At 39.8% G+C, this 27,607-nt stretch overlaps 1 protein-coding gene across 1 annotated transcript; it reads right to left on the reverse strand.

Annotated features, from left to right (window-relative positions):
• Positions 1-27,607, reverse strand: LOC132883508 (CD48 antigen-like). The gene is made up of 6 exons (XM_060917218.1): positions 27,341-27,607; positions 19,760-20,095; positions 2,645-2,941; positions 1,324-1,437; positions 1,167-1,237; positions 1-1,019 (listed from the first exon to the last, which is right to left on the reverse strand). Exons 1-6 carry the CDS (start codon positions 27,399-27,401, stop codon positions 942-944), a joined length of 957 nt encoding a protein of 318 aa, XP_060773201.1. The 5' UTR covers positions 27,402-27,607; the 3' UTR covers positions 1-941.

Here is a 27,607-nt window from a genome sequence, read left to right on the forward strand (position 1 = left end):
TTTACATGTTTCCATTTTTATTGCAGGAGAAACTGCAAACACTGCATTCTCTCTGACTGATAATACAAGCTCTCTGCAGCTTCGGTCTCTTCCGGTTATAAAAGTTGTTTGAGCTACAAAAATAAAGCCAGAACAATCAGTGATCCAGGAAGATAATCAGGCCATCAGGTTTTTCAGGAACTAACAGTACGTGTGTTAAACTGATGAGCAAATAAACATCACTAATATCTGTAACACTATCTTCTGGATCCGTCTCTCTGTCAGGAGCTTTAACAGTCTGGTGTTATGCTGTGCAGTGTGTTCAGTATTCCTGTTCTACTGGTTTTGCTGGTCAGAGCATTAAACTGTCTCATATTTTCATTTTTCTTGCATTAAACAGAAACCAGTGTGCATTCACTCTGTAAATGTACAGGTAAGATCCAGTGGAGAGAGCAGGACAGTGGTACAGCAGGTAGCTTTGACGCCTGGTTCAATCCTGAGCTCAGGTTTCTGTCTGTGATCAATGAATGAAACCACAAACTAAAAATCACTATAAAATATCACGTGTGGACAGAGACAAAAATATCATCAGTATGAGGAGACGGAGCTGATGAGAATTCTGGGTTCCTCTAACACAGAGCTCTGTATCTGATCTGATTTGGACAATACGGCTGTAACCCGAGAAGCTTAAACACTGAAAGGCAGCTGGGAAACTGAAGCTGATGATTCATTTAAAAACCCTGATGTGTTCCAGTAAATACCCTGAAACATTTTCTGATGAGCTTGCCTTTCTGACACTTGGTTTTTCGCTAACTTTAATGTTGCTAGTCATGATTATATAATGACAGCATGCAAATATTACACTAATATTAAACACTGATGCCTGAAGACATGCCCCAACCCTGCAGGATTTCTCAGCACAACTCATTAAAATAATTAAAAGGATATTGTGATGTGATGAATTATATGTTACGCTTCACATGTGAATACACCACTGAGTCAGGCTCTGCTTCAACAGGCGTTATTCTCGAGTTTTCTTCCTGTAGAGACACAACAGTATATTTCAGTATCGGAATCAGGGTGAGACTTCATCACTCCTGTGGAACTAATGTGACTTTTTTTTCATCCAAATCCTCTAAAGTATTCCACATCATGATTATTTTCAGAAGTTTTATTTAGATATTTACCTCTTTAACTCTCTCTTCACTGTGAGCTGAAATTTTCACATCAGCATAAGTCAGTTCCTCAGTTTCAGACACTAAAGACACAAATCTGATTAAATTGTATGAAACATCAAATATAAAAACTAAACATAACACATGCACAGAAAGCTGCATTACTTACTTGTTTGCCTTTCGTTTTTCAGAAAAATACACACAGATACAAATATTATTAATAACACAAAAAGTCCAGCAGATATCAGGGCAGGAAGCAGTTGAAGGGAACGATCAGTTTGTCCTGTGAAGGTAATGATATATTTATAAATTATTTTATCTACAACCTCAATTCCAAAAGAAGTTGGGATGCTGTGCAAAACATCAATAAAAACAGAATAAGAAGATTTGCCAATCAAGGAAACCCTATATTTGATTGAAAATAGTACAAAGACAACATATCAAATGTTTAAACTGAGAAATGTTATTGTTTTTTGAAAAATATATGCTCATTTTGAATTTGATGTCAGTAACATGTTTCAGAAAAGTAGGGACAGAGGCGACAAAAGACTGAAAAAGTTGTGCAATGCTTAAAAAAAAAAATTATCTGGTTAATTGGCAACAGGTCAGTAACATGATTGGGGATTAAAAAAAATAATACATCCCAGAGAGGCCGAGTCTCTCAGAGGTAAAGGTGGGGATGGGTTCACCGCTCTGTGAAAGACTGCGTGGGCAACTAGTGCAACAATTTAAAAAAAACATTCCTCAATCTAAAACTGCACAGAATTTGGGGATCACATCATCTATGGTACAAAATATCATTAAAATATTCAGAGAATCTGGAAAAACCCTGTACACGAGAGACAAGGCTGGAAACTGACACTGAATGCCTGTGATCTTCAGGCCCTCAGGCGACACTGCATTAAAAGCAGAAACGTGTCTGGAGTGGAAATCACAACTTTTTTGGAATTGGGGTTGTATATGACACAGACATAAGACTAGTGCTTGGCGATATGACAAAATATCACATCACAGTACCTGAAGACCTGATGTGTATCACAATATTTCAGTATCATAATATCTTGAATTTGAGTATCATAAAACTCACAATATCTTAGAAAAATGTACTGTGGTATAATTTATCATAATAATGAGATTAGATCAGATCACTCAGCCCTACATAACTCGTACTAATCCCATGATATTTTGATTCCTGCCTCAAATCCATAAGAAACCTGTAACATGATGCTGCACTTGATTAATATTCCATCGCGTGTTTTTTTTTACGGTATTGTTATTAACTCCACTGAATGTGTTCACAGAGCAAAGCTCACTGAGACTTTCACACTGAAACATTTAAACTACTGAATTTTTCACCAACCAGACTCACAGGCCATCAGTAATGAATTTATTTTACATCTTAATCTTCAGTCACCTCTGTCTCAGTCCTACGTGAATATTCATGATTCTGTTCTGTTCAGAGTGATGATGGTTTCGACTCTCTGACGTACCTGAGTTATAATTACAGAGCTGTGTGATGTTGAGAGAAGTTGTTTTATTGCTGACAGGGTTTGCAGACACACAGATATAAGAGTTCGTGTTATTCTCTGGGTGTTGTATCTGAAGTGTGAGATTGAGGGGAACACGGAGATCTGTGTTATTGGTGATGTTGATTCTCTCATTCTCTCTGTACCAGGATAACTTCACATCTTCTCCATTCTCCACAGAGCACAGGAGGAAACACGGCTCTGTAGAAGACACTCTTTGCTTTCCGCTTTGATTTCTGATTACTGGAGCTGATACTGGAGCTGAGAAACAGAAACACAGATTTACAGTAAAACACAGAGTGACAGGGTGGTGTGAGTTACTGTTAATGTGGAACATCCATGAAACAGCTGTAGACAGCTGTTTTGTCATAAACTCCCCCTTCAGTCCGTCACACAGCGCTGCACGTGCTGCTTTATCTTCTTACATTTTCCATGTCATTTGTTTTGGTCTCCAGCTCTGAAATGTCATTGATTTGTTCCTCTGACGTGTTCACCTGTTCTGTGTTTTACTTTAACCCTTTGGGGTCAAGAGCTTCTCCGGTGAAGCTCGGCAGGTTTAGAATGAGTAGGTCATGTATTTAGAGAAATATCTTCGCGACTTTTTCCATCATACAAGTATGATAAACATATTGACAGAAACTTTATACTTTCCTATGTGCCCACTGCCAAATTATATTATAGATTTTAAATTACCTAAATTAGATGAAACAAAACTCGTCACCTTACACATCCCACCAGAGTCGGAGCGCTGAGCGTTCACTTACACATTCATAAAAGACTGTTCACATGGTAATGGCATGATGATCACTTTCACTCCTTCAGTTTCAATTGGTTTCTCTTTTGCAGTGGGAATGGCCACCGTAAACAGGATAAAATCTGTCAGACATAGGCTACGTTTACATTACGTCGAATCAGCGGATCATCAGATTAACGTTCTTAAAACGATTCGCGTTGACACTAAAACCGTTAGCCGTGCACACAGCAACACCAATACGCGGATACGCTCGGCTCCGCAGGCATCCTGCGCTCCAAATCACTCCGCCCTGAACAGCGAGTGCCCTCTGGAGGGTGCGCACTCCGGCCCTGCGCAGCTCACAGAGCGCGCGAGTGAAGTGAACAAGCCACGATTCGGGACTGAGCCGCTGTGTGTGTGATCCCAGCGCATATCACTTATTACTTGCAAGTGGAAGGATGGCAAGCCTAAAGACAATCATAACTACACAATGGGCAGTATTTGCATCAGTATTTGCAGTATTTTCATACTTTTATACTCTTTAATGAAAGGTGATACAAGGCGGAAGTCTGCGCCGTTTTTCAGCAGTCGCATCACATGACCAACGCCAGCGAATCAGGAAGGTGGATGTCACAGTGACGTTGTCCAATGAGACGCCAGCTAGAGCTCAGCACAGCGTATTCGCGTATTCTCAATGTTTACACAGCACCGGAGCTGATACGATCTAGATTGAATACGTGGACTCTGGCGGATTCCCGTTTCCCCGCTTTTTCAGGGGGGTTAATGTAAACGGACAGTGCGTCCGCGAAGAAAACGAGACAGATACGGTCTAGTGTAAACGTAGCCATAGTTTAGTTTATTTGGAGGTAAAACTTATTACGAGATGGCAAGCAGATTTATTGTGCTTCGGATGATTCAGGACAGCGATTCAATTTCAGGACAGCGAATCAATTCATGATTCAGGACAGCGATTCAATTTCAGGACAGCAAATCAATTCATGATTCAGGACAGAGATTCGGTTCAATCTTGAGAACTGCGACACTGATTAGCAGTGTCTTTTTGTTTTTTGAAACTTAGACTCGATCCAGCCAAAGATCAACTCGAGTAAGTGTAAATATTTATTCTATTGATTATGAGCAGATCGGTTGATATGCGTGCGCTGTAGTGCATACACAGGAAAAATGACTGAGCAATTTTGTTCCAGGAGTTAAAAGTATTTTCCTCAAAAATTAGTTAATTTTGCTTGATTTTGAGTTTGGAGAGTAAAATTTGGAGTTGGAGCAAAATTGCAGAGTAAGAGAGATGATTGTGGCTCTGAACTGAGCAAAATAGTACAAGAGTTAATTTCACGACTGTGGGTGGTAGAAAAGGGCAACTGGACTTGCTTGAAGATTCTTGAAAACGTTTCACCTCTCGTCCAAAAGGCTTCCTCAGTTCTGTCTGACTAATAGGGAGTATCAGATATTTATCCTCTCCTGGCTCAGAATCAGAATTCTGATGACCAGCTCATCTAAGGTGTCACTGAGGCATCATGTTGGTGTGGGTCGCTGGAGGCTGGGTGTGAATGGCGAGTCATTAGGGTGATCAAAGGATTGCCCGTTAGGGTGATCAATGGCAATCTGACTCTCTCTGTCCTCCTGTGAGTCCCCGAAAACAGCTGGGTCCTGGCGTACACCCAGCCGTCTGGGAAGAGTGTCCAAGACCACCTTGTAGATGGTTGACAAATGATGTCTTAGACCCCCACCTCTGTTCAGTGATGGCCGTTCCAGGTTTACAAAAATGGCTTCTTTGACTCCTCGCTCATACCAACGATCCTCTCTAGCTAAAATGCGTACGTCACAATCCCGAAATGAGTGTCCTTCATTGTTAAGATGAAGTATCAGATCTTCAAGCAAGTCCAGTTGCCCTTTTCTACCACCCACAGTTTACTATGACCTGGATGATTGAGAATCTTCACAGACATGTTAATTTCACGACACACTGAACAGAGTCAAATACTAAAATAAAAGTTAAATACCAGATAAATGAAGATGTTGTAAAAAAAAAAAAAAAAAAAAAACAGTTTTAGAACTAGAGATGAAAGTGGAGCAAAGAAAAAAAACCCTGAACTTTTAAAAGTCAAACTAAGATGGGGGGGGGGGGCAACGTTCCCCGAAAATATTTTAATAACATAACATGCAAAACCCTGCATTCTAGTGCATTTTAGTACTTATTTTCACTAAAACAAGTTATAACTTTTAAGCCCTTTTCTTTCATGTACATTAATGATTAACATGTCAAAAATCTCATCTTATCTCATTATCTCTAGCTGCTTTATCCTGTTCTACAGGGTCACAGGCAAGCTGGAGCCTATCCCAGCTGACTACAGGCGAAAGGTAGCCTGGGCCCGCCCATCCTAAGTGTGACGCAACACGAGGGCCTGTTGCGAGCTTAGTCTGGCAAGGCAAGTTATCTCCAGCTCTTCCAAGCTCCCAAAAAATCGGGAGCCAATCAACTTTGAGCATCTCCAACGGCCCTGGGTAGAGGTGTGTTCAAGGCAGTGACGTAGTAGAACTGCGACCGGAAGCCATAGATTGTTTACAGAATCTATGCCGGAAGCGCTTCATTCACTAGAAACATTATGAACATGGAGCAGCGGCAAGCCTTTGACACCACGGTAGATGCTGTATTGAAAGCATTCAACGGGAAGTTCTCATTGAAAACGGTGCAAAGAGCAGCCCTGGAGGTATTTATTCTCCTCCTTCTTCTTCCTGTTACTCAAACAGTTTCCGTCGCGTCACATATGTCAGAGGAAAGAGTGATGTGATTGGTTTAAGCTTCGTCACAGCCTTTTCTGGCTTTGACCAGTAGCAAACTGAGGCATTTCAGGGAGGCGGGTCAACCACGCGCTTTGGGAAACGGTTGGGCTTAATATCTTTGCCAGACCAAATGCTCGCAGAGCTCTGAAGTCGCGTTAGCCAGACTAGGCAAAAGGTGGGGTACACCCTGGACAAGTCGCCAGGTCATCACATGACACATAGACACAGACAACCATTCACACTCACATTCACACCTACGGTCAATTTAGAGTCACCAGTTAACCTAACCTGCATGTCTTTGGACTGTGGGGGAAACCGGAGCACGCGGAGGAAACCCACACGGACACGGGGAGAACATGCAAACTCCGCACAGAAAGGCCCTCGCCGGCCACGGCACTCGAACCCAGAACCTTCTTGCTGTGAGGCGACAGCGCTAACCACTACACCACCGTGCCGCCCTTAAACACACCAATGAATACCAAATTTCTCATGTAAATCAGGGGCGTAGCTAGGATTTTTCGGGGGGGGGGGGTGTCACACACTGACTGGCAGCCTGAGTACATTATGTAACAAAAAATACATGATGTCATTGCTAGTTTTAGGTAGCTTAGAAACCAGCTCTTCCATTATTGCTGTTTCTTCCACGTTTTCTTGATGATGTGTTCTAGAAACGGCACTAAAACTTAGCTTCAAAACCACAAAATGCAACTTTGATGGAAAAAATATATATATAATAAATTGCTTACCTCTCTTCACTTCGAAAGAAGGAGGAAAGTTTTGCTTGTTTTGACATGGCGAATTATTAACACGAGAAAATACTTGTAATTTGCAACTAAAAAGACTGCAGCTACACTGGCAGCTTGAACATGCTTTCTAGTGCAATTGTGTTGCGCTTGCACAGAACGGTGTCAGTCCTGTGCACCTTAGCACGTGCACCTGAAGGCGCGTCTTGGGCGCGCGCGCCTAACGAGCTCCGGCACGCGCACCGTTAACAAAGAACACCCGTCTTTCATCAATGAACTATGTTTGGGGTATTTAAGGACCGCGCCCATGCAAGGACGATGCGAAGTATTACGCCGCGTCTAGGAACGCGAAAAATCCGAAAAATAAATTTCTCCATTCGGAAAACCGGAGATTTTCAAGAGTTTTGTCAAATACCCGGATTTCCGGGTAAATCCGGAAGACTTTCCTCCCTGTAGAACTGTGTTGGAACGTACAAAAAACATGACCTTACCCATTGTGACTTGAACTGATGAGGTTAAGCGTTAACCTGATGGGATTAAGAGCTGGCAGTGGGAGGGGTTTTCACTCTTCTCACTGAATGGAATTTTTTTTTTTACCACACTCACTGAATACCCCTCCTACTGCCAACCTTTTATCCCAAAACAATAGGACATATATTTTTTGATGGACAGTTAATTGTCCAAATCAATGGAGCAGATTTAAGTTTTTGTGTTTGATACATTCCTAAGACTGAACAGAATCACTTCGAGTGACCAAAACAGTTCGACACAATGGGTTAGGTCATGTTTTTCACACATTCCAACCATTCTAAAACTGCTTTTTACAAACATCTTCATTTATGGTGTTTTTTTTTTTAAAAGTACAATCATGACATGCTCGTACATACTACACAGACATTATTGTAGCTGAACTTGTGCTGAATACAAAAAAAAGTCATATGACTTTGAAAATACTGCTTAGATTTGTTGAAATTGACAACAAAAATCAGAGGATACCAAAATCATTAGAGTGCCAGAAAATATCCTCAGACCCCAGAGGGTTAATTAGTTAATGTTATTTATACCCTGTTTCTCTTCCTCCTCATGCAATTCTGAGCCTTGTTCTAGCTTTATCCCACTTCCCTGACCCTGGCATGTGTTATCACTTTGGAATATGGATTTCCCTGTGATTAGTTTGCCTGCATGTTTATGAACCCATTCTTTCACTTCTGACTGCAAATACTGGAATGCCCTTCATAAGGGCACACTATCTCCTTTCACATACAAAATCCATTACTGTATGGGTGAAAACAACACGGAATAAATCATAAATTTTTCATTCTCACTCAGTCTTCCATAATGGATATCGTGTAATCCCACTTGACTGTGTTTAACAGAATGCTACAGAAAGACTTTGGTGCAAACCCTCGAGACCAGATATGAGGAATAATTGAGAAGGCGGCGAGTTCATTGTCATGAAAAGCCCAAGCTGAAATATTGGCGAATTAAAATATTATATAAATAATAAAATACTCGTCTTCGACGCATTCAGCATCATGCTAGCTGAATAGAATATATCTGATATACCATGAAAAAAGCCAGCCAATATTATTATTATACATATACTCCCTCTTCATATCAGCATTCTCGAAGGCCAACGCTAGTTCACCCAAGAGTTGACGCTGTTAGCACGGCAGTGAAGTGACCTACAGCTGGCGTAGAGTTCATCAGCGCAGCAGTGATTGCTCTGGCATTCATCAGTAACACAGGCTAATGATTGAAAAACTGGGATTCCTGTCTCCAGACTCCTGTTCCACGCACGCTCAGCACAGCATTTTTCACTTAAGTATTCATTTCCCTATGTAATTTACTTAGTTACTTTTAAATTAACATTGACAACTACTAACAACAGCGCGACCTGGCAGCCAAAATTCTCTCAAAATCTTCTGCTTTTAATGAAGCAAACCTTGCAGCCATATTTGTTTACAAACCGTCAGAGTCACTCGATAGCGTGGAAGTTTTACATCTCCGACGTGTCTCTTTTCCAGTTTTTCGATGTCCGTAGGTATGTTTTTCTCTTGTAAATATGCATGAAGAATATAGAATGAAGTTTTGGTAGCCTTTCGGGTGTTCAGCGCATCTTTAGTTTCAGTTTTCAGTTTATTTATTTAGTGTGTAATTATAGCATAGCTAATCTTAGCAGTAGCACTGGATTAGCCTCATCATCTTTCTCTCCCAGTGGACAAAGAAATGGTTCTGCATGTGCGTAGCAGAAAAGATTTATCATTGGATGAGCTCTGACGTGTGACGTCGTGTTGTCTTGACAACATGCAATATTGTAACAATATTGGACGCTCATTCTCCATTGGGGAGAGTGGTGTAATACACGTAGGATAAGCGATATGACAACAGTATTGCATACCATCAGTAAACTCACTAGAAAGGAATAGAATACATGTTTTGATTCCAGGGAAAACATGGCCTGTATGCATAATTAGCAATATAGCATGAGTCGAGTCGCATCACGTCTCAGAGTCTCTTCCTGTTTCTGGACATTTCTTTTGTTCAAGCAAAGTCTATTTGTAATATTTTTGCTGATACAGTGGGGCTGCCATATCTGCTGACTTGCTCAGGCATACAAGCCTGACCCCTCGAACTCCAGTTCCCACAAAACCCCACACACTTGCTTTCAATTATTACTCCCTTTATTTAAACCCTGCCTTCTGTTAGTTTGTCTTGTATTTGTTTTTATTTTCCATCCCAGTGCTCATTGTGTCCCTCACCACGACGTTTTCATGCCTGGTGTTTGTTGTTGCTTTGACTATCCTATGTACCGTAAGGCTACAGTTGCACTACAGCTCGCGATGGGTTTGCGAATACTTGGCGATGAAAACTTGGTTATATCACCACCAATCATGTGATACATGGCGAATGTTCTCTAAGCTTTGCGAGTTGTTTTTTGGTGTGTCTCCGCCTCGTGAGTGGTCAAAAACGTCTTGAAAAATTTCAATGCATGCATTGAAATTTGGTGCCGATGTTTTCATCAGCAAACTAAGTGGCAAATTCTCACTGATGGGTTTGGGAATATGTCCCGAAGCTCAGGGAAGAATCGCCATCAAACGCCTCATTTTCACTGAAAACTCATCATGCAGCATCGTGAGCTGTTGTGTGACCGTAGCCTAAATTAAAGGTTTCTGCACTTGCATCTTTTTCCACACCTCAATCCTGATAAAACTATTAAGTGGAAATGTCAGAATCCCGAGAGAGAGAGTGTACAGTCACATAGCTTTATTACATTATCTTGTCATAATTATTTTATATTAGTTACTGTTTTTGATGTGTGTAAGTTTCATTTATAAACATCATGGGTATATACACATAAAACAAGCTTTATATACGATTCTCTCCGACCCACCATTTCAGTTTTCCTTGTTAGATCTGGGAACGTATCCCCCGTGTATACGCCACTCCCACTGTATCTGCAGATATTTGCTTCTTGTTTTGAGTCACTGCCGGTTGGTTTACAGTGAGACAGTCCAAATGCCGTCACAATATCCCTACATCATTTTAGATCTCCGCCAGCACCATCACACCACGTAAAATCTGATGGTTCCAATTCCCACTGGTGCCATAACAAGTGATTTCTGTACATTTTATGAGGTCACCAGAGGGGAGATTAATGGTTCGGCTTTTCCGTTTTACTCTCATTCACACACGACACCATTCCAGCATAATAAGGGGATATTTACGGTTTTCCATGTGAGTGGGTATGGGGTAACGGAGCTTACATTCTGACTCTCAGGGCCCGTTTACACGAGGATGCTGTCGGGTAAAAACGACTAAATATTTTATTGGAAGTGCCTTTTGTCTACACGGGGACGGCATTTCCGAGGCTGAAAAACGGAAAAAATTGAAAACGCCTTCCAGAGTGGATAAGTTAAAAACAGCCCCTGTTGCATATCCATCTAAACTACCCAATACGCGAAACTCTGCTCGGATCTGCTCACGTCGGGTACGCGTTTACGTCATACATATGTCATATACTGTACATGCCAGCCCGGGAAGTAAGAAAGTAAGTAAAAAAGTAAGAGTATGTCTGATTACATCGATCCAACGGACCTTCAAGCTGCTCTGGCAGCTTTAATAAACGTCCAGGAGTCCTTCGAACATCTATACCGAATCTGCACATATATCATTAATGAACAGAGGCGGGTAGAGTATGCTCTTACTTTTTTTACTTACTTTCTTACTTACCATAGCCAGAGTAGTCAAAGTTTTCGCGGCGCAGATGTGCAGATCAGACAAGACGGAAGACGTTGCGCATGCGTGCAGACATAGCGGAGGTCTTTCACAGCACCACCTAGCCGCCTGGCATGCACATCCAATTGAATTCCACACATTTACGCGTCACCATATAGACGCAGATTTCCTCCTTGAAAACGGTCGTGTAGACGCGGAAAAAAGTGAGAACGAAAACGGACTTTTGCGTTTTTGTTTCAGACCGTCCCTGTGTAAAGTGGGCCTCACTCCACATTACACGTTCCCTCAATAGCCTCTTTTTTTCCTCTCTCAAAGTTAAAATAAAATAATGCAGTTTGTCATTTTGAGCAGTGAATGGTTATGTTTAAAACAATGACTGAAGTTAATTTAGTTAAAATCAGTGGATAGTTTCAGACTGTTTTATCTCTGCTCCTTTTCTCAGGTGTTTCCCCTTAGTTGAACACTAGTCTATAAATTTCCAGATTTAACAGATTTGGCACAAATGATTATACAGGTGTTTGTCCATGATGAAAGTTTGTCCTCACAAAAGGTATTTGTTAGTGTAAAAATCTTTTCATGGCAGATTTGTGCGTAAATGATGTTCCTGATGCAGTCTGATGCCACACTGCTCTGATTGGCATCAAACTGCATCAGGAACATCATTTACACATGAATCTGCCATGAAAAGTTTTTTACAATAACAAATGCCTTTTGTGATGGCATGATGACTCATTTCACAGCACACAACCATGACATCATCAGAAATAACTCATTCACCTGTATCTGGAGTTAATGATGGCACATCTCAAAGGATTCCTGATCATAACAATATGGAGCTAAAAACCTTTCAATATTCTGATTATAATTTACTGGATATAGAAAACGATATAGATCTGGACAACAACTTCTTTTTCAAAATTAATGACAACTGCTATTATTATACAAACGAACAATACAATCAGACCGTTAGAACTGACAAATTATCCATAATCCATTTCAACAGCAGAAGCATGTATGCAAACTTTAATAACATTAAGGACTACTTAAGTCAGTTTACAAAACCGTTCAAAATTATTGCAATATCAGAAACTTGGATCAACACTGATAAGGAGATGGATTTTGAGATGGATGAATATGAATTCAACTATATAAACAGGAAGAGCAAAGGCAGAGGAGGTGTGGCTGTATATGTGGACAAAAATTTAGATTATAGGATATTGGAAAATATTTAGTTATTTTCCAGTATCCTAGTAATAACCTAGTTACTTCATCTGTGGTGATCTTAATATTGACCTTTTAAATCCTAAGAAGCATAAAATGACTGACGAATTCATTAATACAATGTATGAGTCTTTATCCAAAAATCACCAAACCCAGCAGAATCACGTCATACAGTTACATTAATCAATAACATTCACTAATGACATTGAAAACAATACTGTGAGTGGATTACTTATCATTGACATCAGTGACGACCTACCAGTTTTTACAGTTTATGATGGCAATTTTAAAGGAAATTATCCAGATACAAGAACAATATATAGATGATTGAGGACAGAGGAAAACATGAATGCATTTAAGAATGACTTGCTAGTGCAAAACTGGGATGCTATATACAAGAATAATGATATTGGCAATGCATATGAAACATTTCTGAGGATATTTACATCAGTATATGATAAAAATTGTCCAATTAAACAATATAGCAGGAAACAAATACACAGATCGACCATGGATCACCAAGGGATTACAAAATGCCTGTAAAAAGAAAAATTACGCTGTACAGAGAATTCATGAAACAGAAAACTAAAGAGGCAGAGAATAAATATAAAAATAAGTTAACCAATATTATTAGAGCTAGCAGAAAGGAATACCATCATGAAATATTAAATAAAAAAACAATATTAAAGGAATCTCTCATCTCATCCCATTATCTGTAGCCGCTTTATCCTGTTCTACAGGGTCGCAGGCAAGCTGGAGCCTATCCCAGCTGACTACGGGCGAAAGGCGGGGTACACCCTGGACAAGTCGCCAGGTCATCACAGGGCTGACACAGACACAGACAACCATTCACACTCACATCTACGGTCAATTTAGAGTCACCAGTTAACCTAACCTGCATGTCTTTGGACTGTGGGGGAAACCGGAGCACCCGGAGGAAACCCACGCGGACACGGGGAGAACATACAAACTCCGCACAGAAAGGCCCTCGCCGGCCACGGGGCTCGAACACAGACCTTCTTGCTGTGAGGCGACAGCGCTAACCACTACACCGCCGTGCCGCCCTTAAAGGAATATGGGATTTATTAAATAATATAATCAAAAATGGCTCTAGACAAATGTTACCCTCAATACTTTATAGATAACATTAAGAAAGACAATATAGATGATATAGTTAATAGTTTTAATCATTTTTTTGTACGTGTTGGACCAAACTTGGCAGAAAAAATCCCTGATCCATCGTCATCGCAGGATTGGAATGATAACCTTATAGATAGAAATCAAAGCTCAATGTTTCTCACGGCAGTGGAAGAAAAAGAAATAATTGATATTGTAAAAAACTGTAAACATAAAACATCTGATTGTGATAGCATTAATATGAAAATTGTGAAAAGGGTCATTGAGGAAATTTCAAAACCATTAACTTTCATCTGTAACTTATTCCAAACTGGCAAATTTCCAAACAAAATGAAAATAGCTAAAGTTGTGCCGCTGTATAAAACTGGGGATAGACACCACTTCACAAACTACAGGCCTGTTTCTTTATTACCACAATTCTCAAAAATTCTAGAAAAAAATATTCAACAACAGATTAGACAAATTCCTGGATAAGCATAAATTACTCTCTGACAGTCAATACGGATTTAGATCAAACAGTTCAACAGTACTGACATTAATGGAATCAGTTGAGGAAATCACTAACGCTATAGATCACAAACAGTACGCAATTGGAATATTCATCGACCTCAAGAAAGCTTTCGACACAATCATGATATATTAATCAATAAACTGGAACGGTATGGGATCAGGGGGATAGTTCTGCACTGGGTGAAAAGTTATTTAAGGGACAGGAGACAGTTTGTGAAGTTGGGTGATTACACTTCCTCATGCTTGGGCATTGCTTGTGGTGTCCCCCAGGGGTCAGTATTGGGTCCAAAACTGTTCATTCTCTACATAAATGATATCTGCAAACTTTAAGTTATTAAAATTATGCCGCTTTTCCACTACCAACGCGGCTGAGTAGGGCTGAGCCGTGCCGTGCTGAGTTGGGCTGAGTCGAGCTGAGTGGGGCTGTTGGAGTTGCATTTCGACTACAACTGTGCTGAACTGTGCTGGCTGGAAGTGGGTGGACACATTGGGTGGAGTTAGCGAAAGTGGGTGGACGTCACGTGATGTCGTTAGGCGGCGCAAACAGTGACATCAGTGACCTTTTAAGCGGTAGTCTCACGACCCGGATAGTAAACAATAAACATGGAGGACATGGAGTCGTTAGTGTTGCTGGTCTTGGTGCTGTGGCTTGTTGTCACCGACAACGCCGACAGATACTGGCAAGAGCGTATAGATAAGGCGAGGCGCATAAGGCTTCAGAAATTCTCGTAATTCGTAATTCTTCTTCTTCCGGGTTTACAGATCCCAGCGTGCTCGCAGGGCGTGTGTGGGCATGTGAGGACACTCCTCCTCACCAATCAGTGCACAGGGGAGTATCTCCTCACGCCCCTAGCCCCACTCAGCTCGGTTTGGCTCGCTTCAGCCCTACTCCAAAACCGTGTGAGTTTTGGGTGCTGAGTAGGGCTGAAGCGAGCTGAGTCGTGCTGCTCTGAGGTAGTCGAAACGCGAGCCGTGTCGGGCTGAAGTGAGCTGAAAAAGGGTAGTGGAAAAGGGCCATTAGTTTTATTTGCAGACGACACAAATATTTTTTGTTCAGGGGGAATTTACAGGATCTTCTGGGGATGATCACTGCAGAACTGTCTAAATTAAAGAAGTGGTTTGACAGGAACAAATTATCTTTAAACCTTAACAAAACTAAATTAATGTTATTCGGGAATTGTAAAAGGAATACTCAAGCACTAATACAGGTAGATGGGGTTGATATTGTAAGGGTATATGAAAATAAATTTCTTGGTGTAATTGTGGATGATAAAATAGATCCCTTCGCAGTAAACGTCATTCATACGTAAGAGGAAATTGCGCGCGCAGCCTGGACTCAAAAAAGACTCAGCGACGGTAGAGACGAGAAGAAATATTTGGAAGAAATGCCTAGTTGTTGTGTTGTCGGGTGTCAGAATCGTAGCAGTGATGGGGTTAAAATGTACACAATTCCAGCAGGATCTCACCCATTCCAAAAATAAATAAATAATCGCCGACGTCTATGGCTACAAGCCATCAAACGTGTAGACTGTGTTAGGGTTTTGCTGGGATTCGAACCTGGTTCGCTGTTGTGATAATCCAGCAAACCCCCACTAGGCCACCAGGGGGATGACTCAAGTGCAGAGGCGTGAAGCGGAAGTAGAAAAGTATCAAAAACAGTTTATTTACACTATGTACAATCTAAGGGAAAAACAAAAAGAATAATCCAAAGCTCAGAAGACAAACCAAAAATAAAAATATCCAAAGGATCAAAGTCCAAAATCCAAATAAGAAAAAAGGCAAAAAACTCAAACGCTCAGAAGATCAAAAAGGTCATAAACAAAATCCACAAAGTCCAAAAGAAAGAAGCAAAAACCAAGAATACAAAGACACAGGCAAGGTACATGGGACAGAGGGAACTAGCACCAACAACATAACATAGGAAAAAGACTCCGTGACAAGGGAACAAACAGAGGGGTATTTATACACAAAACAATTAAGGAACAAGGCGGGGCAGGAAACAGGCAATCAAGGCAAACACAAAAACACAGTGGCGGCCTCTAGAGGCCAAAACAAACATGACGAGAAAAGGAAATAACAGTGGCCTCTAGAGGCCAAAACAGTCCCAGTCCTAACAGACTGGGATGAAAGCACCATCAAAAATGCGCGGGTTTGCAGCGCCCACTTCATCACAGGTAAGATCAGGCTATTTATTAAATCTTTTTTATTCTTTCTAGTCTTCGTTTATTGATGTAGCAAAATACTTTGGTAACGTTTGTCTGATTAGCTGGGTCATAGTTACACAATGTAATGAATATTGTTAGCATGTTAACTTAGCTTTGCATGCAATTTTGTTTGTAGGAGAGGTCTCGCTTGACTCAAGCAGTCCAGATTTTGTGCCATCGTTATTTGTGTATGCCGAAAAACACAATTTTAAAGCAAGGATGGAAAGGTAAAATTGTGTGCCCTCACTCTAAATGCCAACTTACGGTGACTGCTCTAACCTAGCTCCCGCCCCGTTCAGTTTCATTTCTGGTCTCTGCCTCTCGCTTTTTACGCAGCTCTGATTTCTCTTAGCTGCACTCTTTACACTATCATTACTTTCATGCCATTACCTCCTGCAAATTGCTGTTTAGTGTTGGTATTTGCTGTTGTAGCTAAAGCCACATTGCCATCACATCACTGGCATAATTTGATTAAAACAAAATGAATATGAATGTCCCATTGTTAATCAAGTTGTAGTCTCGCTGTAACCAGAATGTTGATGGCAGGCTACTTTTGTAAATAGTTTTTTTTTTAGTTTGACATTTTTTGTAAATAGTATGACTGCCTTCAGGTATCAGCGGAAAACTTACTAACATCGTCCGTCCACTCTTTAATTAAATGCAGATCCGGTAGGCGATGTCCACTTGTTAGAGTTAACTTATTTATGTAGCATTCTCGATCTTGTAACGACAATTGTTTGGCATAATCTGACAGCTCATAATGCTGGCCTATGGGCAGCGCCATTGTTTCTGAGTCCAGGCTGCGCGCGCATCCTGGCAACGGTCGGTTTGTTTACAAACATGCGAAGGGGTCTATAACATGGAAATCTCACATAAAACACGTACAAACCAAACTGTCACAGAGCATTTCAGTACTGAGTAAGGCAAAACACTTTCTGGACTACAAATCACTCCACTTTCTTTACAGCTCACTAATATTACCATACTTAAATTACTGTGTAGAGATTTGGGGTAATACTTATAAATGTACATTACAACCACTGATTATACTGCAGAAAAGAGCCATAAGGACAATTCATAACACTGGTTATAGAGAACATACTAATCCTTTATTCTTAAAATCAAAAATACTAAAACTCACAGATCTGGTTCATTTTCAAACAGCACAAATCATGTATAGAACAATAAACAACCTACTTCCAGTCAACATTCAAAAACTGTTTTTTCAGAAAGAGGGGGGATATAATTTGAGGGGGGAAATTAACTTTAAACATCTTTTTGCTCGCACAACCTTAAAAACACATTGGATCTCAGTATGTGGAGTGAAATTGTGGAACAGACTGTCGGGGGGGGGCTGAAGCAATGTCCAAGCATGAGTATATTCAAACAGCGGTACAAACACATGGTATTTACTAGGTACAGTGAGGAAGGCTGGGACGAGCACTAGGGCTTTTGCACATATTTTTATTTACTTTGTTTATTTTCTATTTTGTTGGTACAGGTAAATATGTTTAAATTACTTGTGTTTAGGAGTATGTGATTTAAGAATAGTAAATAAAATAATACAACCCCGATTCCAAAAAAGTTGGGACAAAGTACAAATTGTAAATAAAAAACAGAATGCAATAATTTACAAATCTCAAAAACTGATATTGTATTCACAATAGAACATAGACAACATATCAAATGTCGAAAGTGAGACATTTTAAAATTTCATGCCAAATATCAGCTCGTTTGAAATTTCATGACAGCAACACATCTCAAAAAACTTGGGACAGGGGCAATAAGAGGCTGGAAAATTTAAAGGTACAAAAAAGGAACAGCTGGAGGACCAAATTGCAACTCATTAGGTCAATTGGCAATAGGTCATTAAAATGACTGGGTATAAAAAGAGCATCTTGGAGTGGCAGCGGCTCTCAGAAGTAAAGATGGGAAGAGGATCACCAATCCCCCTAATTCTGCACCGACAAATAGTGGAGCAATATCAGAAAGGAGTTCGACAGTGTAAAATTGCAAAAAGAGTTTGAACATATCATCATCTACAGTGCATAATATCATCAAAAGATTCAGAGAATCTGGAAGAATCCCTGTGCGTAAGGGGCAAGGCCGGAAAACCATACTGGGTGCCCGTGATCTTCGGGCCCTTAGACGGCACTGCATCACATACAGGCATGCTTCTGTATTGGAAATCACAAAATGGGCTCAGGAATATTTCCAGAGAACATTATCTGTGAACACAATTCACCATGCCATCCGCCGTTGCCAGCTAAAACTCTATAGTTCAAAGAAGAAGCCGTATCTAAACATGATCCAGAAGCGCAGACATCTTCTCTGGGCCAAGGCTCATTTAAAATGGACTGTGGCAAAGTGGAAAACTGTTCTGTGGTCAGACGAATCAAAATTTGAAGTTCTTTATGGAAATCAGGGACGCCGTGTCATTCAGACAAAAGAGGAGAAGGACGACCCAAGTTGTTATCAGCACTCAGTTCAGAAGCCTGCATCTCTGATGGTATGGGGTTGCATTAGTGCATGTGGCATGGGCAGCTTACACATCTGGAAAGACACCATCAATGCTGAAAGGTATATCCAGGTTCTAGAGCAACATATGCTCCCATCCAGACGACGTCTCTTTCAGGGAAGACCTTGCATTTTCCAACATGACAATGCCAAACCACATACTGCATCACTTACAGCATCATGGCTGTGTAGAAGAAGGGTCCGGGTACTGAACTGGCCAGCCTGCAGTCCAGATCTTTCACCCATAGAAAACATTTGGCGCATCATAAAACGGAAGATACGACAAAAAAGAACTAAGACAGTTGAGCAACTAGAATCCTGCATTAGACAAGAATGGGTTAACATTCCTATCCCTAAACTTGAGCAACTTGTCTCCTCAGTCCCCAGACGTTTACAGACTGTTGTAAAGAGAAAAGGGGATGTCTCACAGTGGTAAACATGGCCTTGTCCCAACTTTTTTGAGATGTGGTGTTGTCATGAAATTTAAAATCACCTAATTTTTCTCTTTAAATGATACATTTTCTCAGTTTAAACATTTGATATGTCATCTATGTTCTATTCTGAATAAAATATGGAATTTTGAAACTTCCACATCATTGCATTCTGTTTTTATTTTCAATTTGTACTTTGTCCCAACTTTTTTGGAATCGGGGTTGTAATAAAAAAAATAAATAAATAATAACACACACACACACACACACACACACACACACACACAGGAAGTAAATAGTATTATTAATTAATTGGAAAAGGGGTAGGATTAAATAAGCTAATGCTTCTTCCTACTCCTTTTCAAACATGTTAATATTGTTCCATTGTTTTTTAATTGAATTAAGTGTTTTTATTTGTTCTTTTGTTTTTCTTCTCTTCTGTTTTGTACTACTTTGATATGTTTGAAATAAAGCATTCATTCATTGGTCTTTTTATATTGATGAAGTTATGAAACGTGAAGGAGACAAGAAACACTTTTACTCACCATAAACACTGACACTGAAAGTCCTGGATGAGAGACGTCCAGTAAGAACGTGTAATAAATAAACTCCAGAAAGGTTTCTGCTGATGTTCCTGATGGTTAAAGCTCCACTGATTCTGTCCAGCTGCAGTCGCTCTTTAAATCTCTCACTGATTTCTGTCACAGTTTCTCCTTTAAACACCTGACTGATCAATATCTTTTCCTCTGCTTTCTCAGGTCCATAAAGCCACAGAATCTGAGCATCACTCTGAATTCCAGTTATCCCAGTATGGAGAGTTATAGTGGTTCCTTCCACTTCCTGCAGTGTGACCGTCTCGTCTCCAGCTGCACACAGTAAACCTGCATCACAGATTCAGAGTCAGCGTTACACTCCCAGATATGATCACATACAGTCCATTAAAACTTTACTGTGGTTCAGATTTGTCATTTCAGATGATGCTGTTTTCAACTCAGAAATGTGACAATATTACACTGCTGAAAGTGTGAGCAATTCTGCAAATATATTATGATGTAGTACAGTCATGCCTTTATTGCAAGATGTTGCAGGTAAACTATATACAGTGCTTTGCAAAAGTATTCAACCCCTTAAATGTCATGGGATTCATCTGGATTATAAACGATAGATTGTTCCAGCCAGTATTTTTATTGCAAACCAATATTTTCTGAAAGTAAATTTTCAAAGTCAAATTGCATTATTTGTCAATAGACCTTTAACAAAATTAAAACTGAAAAATGCTGCTTGCAGAAGTATTCACCCCCTTCAGACTAGCATGTGGTAGGAAACCCCTTTGCTGCAGTAACAGCTGTAAGTGTGCTGGGGTCAGTGAATTTCCTACCACTGCAGGTCAGGTTGGCTGGCTGTTAGTTGATTACAATGTTTCCAATAGTGCCACAAATTCTCACTGATTCAGATCTGGATGTTGACGTGGCCACTGAACAAAATTCAGCTTTTTGTTTTGAACTACTTCTGCATTACTTTAATCTTGTGTTTAAACCATTGTCCTGCTTAAGTTTAATCCAAGCTTTAGGTTTTTTTGGTTGTTTAAAAAAAAAACCCTTCTATTTTAATAGCCATTCTTTCTTCAATTTTGAAAAGCAGCCCAGTTTCAGAGGATCAAAGTGTCCCCAGAACATGATGCTGCCACCACCATGTTTCTGTAGGGTTTGTGTCACGCTGTGAAATACAGTATTTAGATCTTTGTCTCATTACACCAAATTAAAAAAAAAAAAAAATAGAAAAGCACTCAGAGAGCGCAGACCTCCGCCAAGCAGCTCATCTCGCGATGATAAAGAATCCTTTAAAAAAATCCTGGATCCAGAAGGTGATCCGGATCACCGCCAGAATTTAATGGATTGTTACTTGTGCCCAGTCACACCTCTGGAAAAAATTTCAGAGCAATCCGTTCATGAATTTTTCCGTAATGTTGCTAACAGACAAACCAACAAACAAACAAACCAACGCTACCGAAAACATAACCTCCTTGACGGAGGTAAAAAAAAAAAAATCCCTAGACTGCTCTTGTGCCTTCATATGGCTCTTCTTGTGCAATGATTTCTTTGTAGCCACACATCCTATACAGTCGTCCATTACACAGAGCTCCTGAAATGGTTGTGTGGTGCACCTTCACTCCACTCTTAGCCACTGGACTCTGTAACTCCTTCAGGGTGACTGTTGGCCTCACTGTGGCTTCTCTCACTCATCTCTGCCTTGTTTTTGAGTTTTGAGGGAAAGCCTTGTCTAGTTCGTAGTTGTGTGGTGTGATGCAGCTTCCACTTCCTCAACACTGATCTGACTGGGATGTCCAACCTTTTAGATACAATTTTACACCTTATTCCTCAGTTATGAAATTCTATTACCTGATCTTTAACTTCCTTAGAATGCTTCTTAGTCTTCATTTTTCACTCCTTTCCTTCAGACTGATGTCTTAATTTTGACTGAAAATTCACTGTAAGTAGTGAGTTCAGACAGCAGTCAATACGATGGTTGTGTAATTGATGAATGCGCTCCCCCCCCCCCCCTTTTGTTAAGTGCTTTTTTTTTTTATACTTTGTATTGACGCTGCTCATAATCTGTTTTGATATTATTGTCCCATCTCTAAACATGCTCCATACATAAATTAACGCACGCAGCTTACTCTCCGGCTTAAATATGGATATATTCAACCTATGCACGCTCCAGACAGGTGTGCCCACAGCACTGTGTCTGCAGCGTGCTTTTGTTCTGATAGCTCAAGGGCTTTCCCCAAAACACTGGTTCCTCATTGGCTAGGAAAAATAAATTTCGGCACGTGACTGGAGATTTTTTTATTTTTTTATTTAACCCTTGTTTAACCAGGAAAGGTCCCATTGAGCCACAATGGCTCTTCTGCCAGGGAGACCTGGCCAAGAATAGCAGGCAGATATTAATACAAAGACAAGGACAAAAACAAGACACTAAATAAAACAAACCATGGGACGTACACCAAATACACAACTGACAATGCAGCCAGGAATAATTAAAAACAAAAGACAAGAGAAAACATGACGCACATAGAAGGTAAAAACAAAAACTGAACAGCAATAAAATGATAAGAAGTGAAAACATGGGCACCCTATTTAAAAGCAATGGCAGTGCTCTATAAAAGTTGATTGTAAAAGATTTTTAAAAACACTGACAGAGGGAAGTGTCTCTAGGTGAAGTGTATTCTGTAGTTCATTCCACATATATGGTGCATAGTATGAAAATGATGTCTTTCCAAGTTCAGTTCTTATTGAGGGTACAGTCAATAGTAACTTATTTGTTGACCTTGTACTGTATACACTTGTGTGAAAAGAAAGCAGAGTCGAAATGTATTGAGGTAAGTTACCCAGTAGCGCTTTTAAAATAAAAATAAGAAAGTGAAATTTCCTTCTAAGAGAAAGAGAAGACCATTGTACCATTTCATGCAACAAGCAATGATGAACTCTATTTCCAGTCCCTGTGATAAAACGCAAGGCAGAATTATATACAACATCCAGTTTTTTTAGCAGTACCAGTGAGGAATGCATATAAATGATATCACCATAATCTAACACGGATAAGAAAGTATTCTCTACCAACCTTTTTCTTGCTTTGTAAGGAAAACACTTTCTTTGTCTAAAATAAAATCCTAATTTAGGCCTGAGTTTCTTTAAGAGGTTTTCAATATGTGTACTAAAAGACAATTTATCATCTAGCCATATTCCTAAGTATTTATAGGAAGAGACTTTTTCTAACTGCGTTCCATTTGTGGTAATAATAGAGCTATTACAGGGTGTGTGAGCACACAGGGTGTGAGATACCCTAGTGCAGCGTTTCTCAACCACTGGGCCGCATCTCATTAGTGGGCCGCAAAGCGCCATCTAGTGGGCCGCGAATTGTTTTTCAAGTTGCAGCTAATTTTTTACTCATAGCAGGGTACAATTGCTGGGTTTTATCTGATGTCACATCCACCTCATTAAGCTACGGTCACACTACAGCTTGCGATGCTTTGCAATGGGTCATCGATGAAAATGAGGCATTTTGGTGGCGATGCATGGCGATATATGAGAGCTAAAAGTTGTGGTCATACAGCACACGAACACTTAAGTCTGGCGCAGCTCGAGCAGTCGCCTGCTCACGGAGCATGTGCGCGCTCTCGGGACCCAGTTGTTATGGGAAACACCCGATACTGATTTGCAGTCAGCATGTGCATATACGAATGTTGCCTTCACAGAGGCTTTCTGAAGTATTATCATCATCACTGTCCTGTTTGCTTCTAGCCATGTTTATAATGCTGTTTAAATATTCTGCTTTATGATTCTGTTTTGCTTTCGTTTGTGTTTTGTTTTTGTAAAATATCACGCCTGCTAATAAAACACTCTTCCTGCACTTGGATCCATCTACCACTGTCTAGCTTATGTCCTGATCCCCAGATCTTTAACCCAGCCACATATAAAAAGTTGTTTGGCTCCGTGTTCTTCCAGGTTTTCATCTGTGTGTCTGTGTAGAATGATGCCTGCAACACCAGGTAGTTTAAGATGTCGGGGAACTCAAAGGATGGATGATTTTCCAACTCGTAGGAAAAATCCTTCTTTATTAGGGTGTCAGGATCTATCCCATTGAGTGGTTTCTGTATCCACTTCTTTTGAGTGCACTACTTGGTTTTAATAACTTGCTTGTTTGCTGCACACAAACATGGCAATAACTTCTTGTGTTAATGGACCAGACTCCACTTTTGGATCATTAATCCCTTTTGACTGAGAATGCCCTGCATGCATGGTTTTGTGTTGGCTTCTGGCACATCCATACAGTTTTAAATAAAATACCTACAATTAAACAGTTGGCTTTTATTGCATTTATTTAATTCCTGGGCTCCCATCTGTGACAAGGAGTGATGTTGCATCTCATTAATACAATTTACAGTAGGTTATTAGATTCAAATAGAATAGATGAGCAAAAATAACTGGGGATCTTTTTTAATGGGCCTCGACTCCATTACAAGTATGAATAGGTGGGCCTCAAAGCAGAAAAGGTTGAGAACCCGTCATACCCTATCCCCCCACTGTAGAGGCAAGTGAAGCCATCTGGCTGCCATCTTACCACTCACATCGTGTGTATTTGGCTTGTGTGTTAAACCATCATATCTGATCAGATTTGCCCCAAGAAAAAAAAAGTATCTCCTGACTTTTTTCCCCCTTTCATTACCTCCTCTTATTTTCTCCACATTACCCCCATTCCTTACACATCTTTATAGTGCTCCATTTCACTGTTATTGTTTTTCTTTTCCAGTCCAGTCTCTGATAATTTTAAATTTAATAGGTGGGCCTTAAAGTAGAAAGGGTTGGAAACCCCTGCCCTAGTGCATTGTGGGATGTGTGCGTACGCAGATTTCAAATCATATATACATTACAGCTTGTTCAATACTCAAACCATACAACTGAACCATCAGTGAGTCTCATGAATGGTCACAATAAGTTGCGCAATCTGCACCAAAAAAACCCCCAAAACATATGTAGTGAGACAGATTGATCCCTTATGCTCAATATGGCGCTTTCATTTTGATGATTTAAGCTGAGGAACAAGTGTTTTGCCGCTTCTGTACACCAGCACCCCTCATTTCAGAATCATATGCAAAGGAGGTTAAAATATGCTAACATGCATTTTCCTTCATGGTGTTTAGAGACATTTTAAATGACTGCCAGAAGCACAGTTTGGCTTCTGAAAAGAATTTTCAGACAAACCTACTGGCAGAATATACGTTTTTTGACGTTATTTACGCCTAATTAATGCATGTATGCAAATTGGCCTGTGTATGCAATTATGAGAGATGCTAGTTGAGACACTTTAAAGATGTTTATGGTCCACAGACACTTCCAGATATTATTCAAGCAATAAAATAAAAACCTATCTATATTACCATTTAACCTCAACTATGTAAATTGGATAATTTTATGCTAATTAGCTTCATTATGCATAAAAAGTAAAAAACAAAACAAAACTGGATTCTGCAGGGAAAAGCAATGGAACGCAAATTGTCAAATTCATCAACTTAGCAACAAAAATAGTTTTATTCTCAGTATGAGCACTTTTTTTCTTAAGCACTACCATTGTTCGTTGCTAATTGCTGATTGTTTTAGACAGGCCCATTTCTTTGAAAAGAGCAATATCTGAGACCTAAAGTTGTCCATAAAAACCTCAACCACTGGAACCAATTTGCCTGATTTTTTTTCAATCAATTGGCATATTTCAAAGATTAATAATTTATCAGTTTTACATCTCTTGACCATACTTCAAATTTCTGTCCAAATTCCCTACGGGAGTTCTCGAGTTTGCATAAAAATGCCTGACCTGCAAGTGACATCAAAGCAAAAATAGAAAGCCGGAGGTCAGCGATGTTGGTGGATATATAAATGCGGGGTCAAGTGACAGTCCATACAGTCACGCATACGCAACTCTCTTTGTTTTTCCACTGCTTTAAGCATTGCCATATCTCTGTGCTGTATATGGTTGTGGTCACAACAGTACTCATGACTGACCCGTTCTGATTTTTTTTTTAGAAGTCCACCCAGGATTCAGAAAGAAGACGAGGAAACTCTGAGGCTTAGTTCAGAGAGGAGACGAGCACAGCTGAACAACATCGGCAGGGCTGATCTAACAGAGGCTAAAACCAAAACAGCTCGTGTTTGCAGTAATCATTTTATCTCCAGTGAGATTCAAAAGCTTTCTTAATAATATTATGGAAGAATTTTATTTCGTGTTGCTAGAATGTTGCTATAAAATGAGCGTTCTCTTGTCATGGTTCACTCAGTCGTTGTTACAATTTTATAGTTATAAAATTATAATTTGAGTGGTTGACCTGAAATAAATTGAAATGTGATTTGTGAGCCATAAAGCTAGAGACTTGTCAAAATGTCACACTTCGACTGTTGTTTACACACAGAAGTAAACTAAATGCAAAAGGAGCCCTAACTTACCCTTGCAAGTACAACTGCTTTGTCATCATTGACTGGTTTAATTAATAAGATATTTATTTACCCATCCAGAGACAAAGTTGTTATAGGCTTCCATGGACTTATAAGCCTTCATTTGAGATTTGTCGACCCACGAAGTCTGCCAAACCAGATAGAACGCAATATCTGGGTACTTGATGGTCAGTAGAAGGGTCTTATCCTCAGAAAAATCCGACTTTATCTTGTTTAGAGACATGCTTTCAGTGGCTGCCATCCTAGTTGCTTTGTATATCCACCACATCATAGCAGACACTCAGGATATGTTGTGTAAGCAGAGACTGAGTTATTGAGAAATTAAATGAGTGTGGGTTTATTTATAGAGCTTTCAAAAGAGAATTTCATCTTTAAAAAAAAAAAGTAAAGCTAAATATCTTTGGCTTTTTCCCCTGAATGATTTCTTATTTTCATTAATCAGATGGTGCACTTTTGAAGCCATAGCTACACTTTAGAAAATGGAAAATACAACTGTTACATTATCTGAGTGGAAAACAATCAAAAATCAGCACAATAAATCAATTATCCCATGGGTTTCTGGTGTTAAACATCCTAAGTCAATAACCACAAGCTTTAATTACTGTGCAGTCAAAAAACACTTTAATTGCAAACAATTATTTAATTGAAGGGAAAAAAGGGTATTAAACTGGACCTGTCTGTCACTGGAATGGTCCCACTCAGAAAACTCCTTCTGTACATTACTGTGCCTCAAAAATGACTCTAAACTCTAATTAAAGTAAATGGGTTTCTTAAACTAATTATGTTCCTCAGCTGAATTAAAGGGAAACTGCGCTCATATTCTTATAAAATACACACTAAAGGTATAATGGATGTCCTGTAGAGAGGATCACCCCAGTGAGAGTGAACATTAATGTTTAGTGTTAATTCTGAGTGTGAAACAGAAGAAACAGTCCACACTGGTGTTTGCTTTGTTTGGAAAGTCACAGCCCTGAAAGCTGAGCTTTCCACAGGACTCATTAACACACAGCTCTAAACTGCTGCTTCACTCGGATGATAGATTAATTACATCCAACTCACTGTTTTATAAAACTCTTTATATTTACAGCTACAGTTTGATGTGAAGGAAAAGTGTAAACTTACAGCACAGTAAGAGGAGAAAAGTGCAGAGAATCCTGTTTCCTGCTGAAATATTCACCACCATTTTAATCCACAGGAAGCGTTTCTCAGCCAAACATGTTCACGTTTTCCTGAATATCAGTCAATGTAGTTTATAAACAGTGGAGATAAATAACATGATGCCTGTTTTTACTCGACAGAAAATTTCTGAAGCTGTGAGTTCAGCGTCTCGACTGGTTCACATCAAACCGCTGGAGCTCCTCCTGTCTGAACATGCTCACTACACTGCAA

The sequence above is a fragment of the Neoarius graeffei genome, chromosome 3 (assembly GCF_027579695.1).
Source record: "Neoarius graeffei isolate fNeoGra1 chromosome 3, fNeoGra1.pri, whole genome shotgun sequence".
Taxonomy (NCBI): Eukaryota; Metazoa; Chordata; class Actinopteri; order Siluriformes; family Ariidae; genus Neoarius; species Neoarius graeffei.

Bases quoted from the DNA above. Each gene is read 5' to 3' on its own strand.
- LOC132883508 (XM_060917218.1), bottom strand. From the start codon at position 27,401: ATGGTGGTGAATATTTCAGCAGGAAACAGGATTCTCTGCACTTTTCTC. The intron at 20,096-27,340 runs GTAAGTTTACAC...TCTGTGATGCAG, and splicing joins TTTTCTCCTCTTACTGTGCT to GTTTACTGTGTGCAGCTGGA. The intron at 1,020-1,166 runs GTAAATATCTAA...GTGTCTCTACAG, and splicing joins GTGAAGAGAGAGTTAAAGAG to GAAGAAAACTCGAGAATAAC.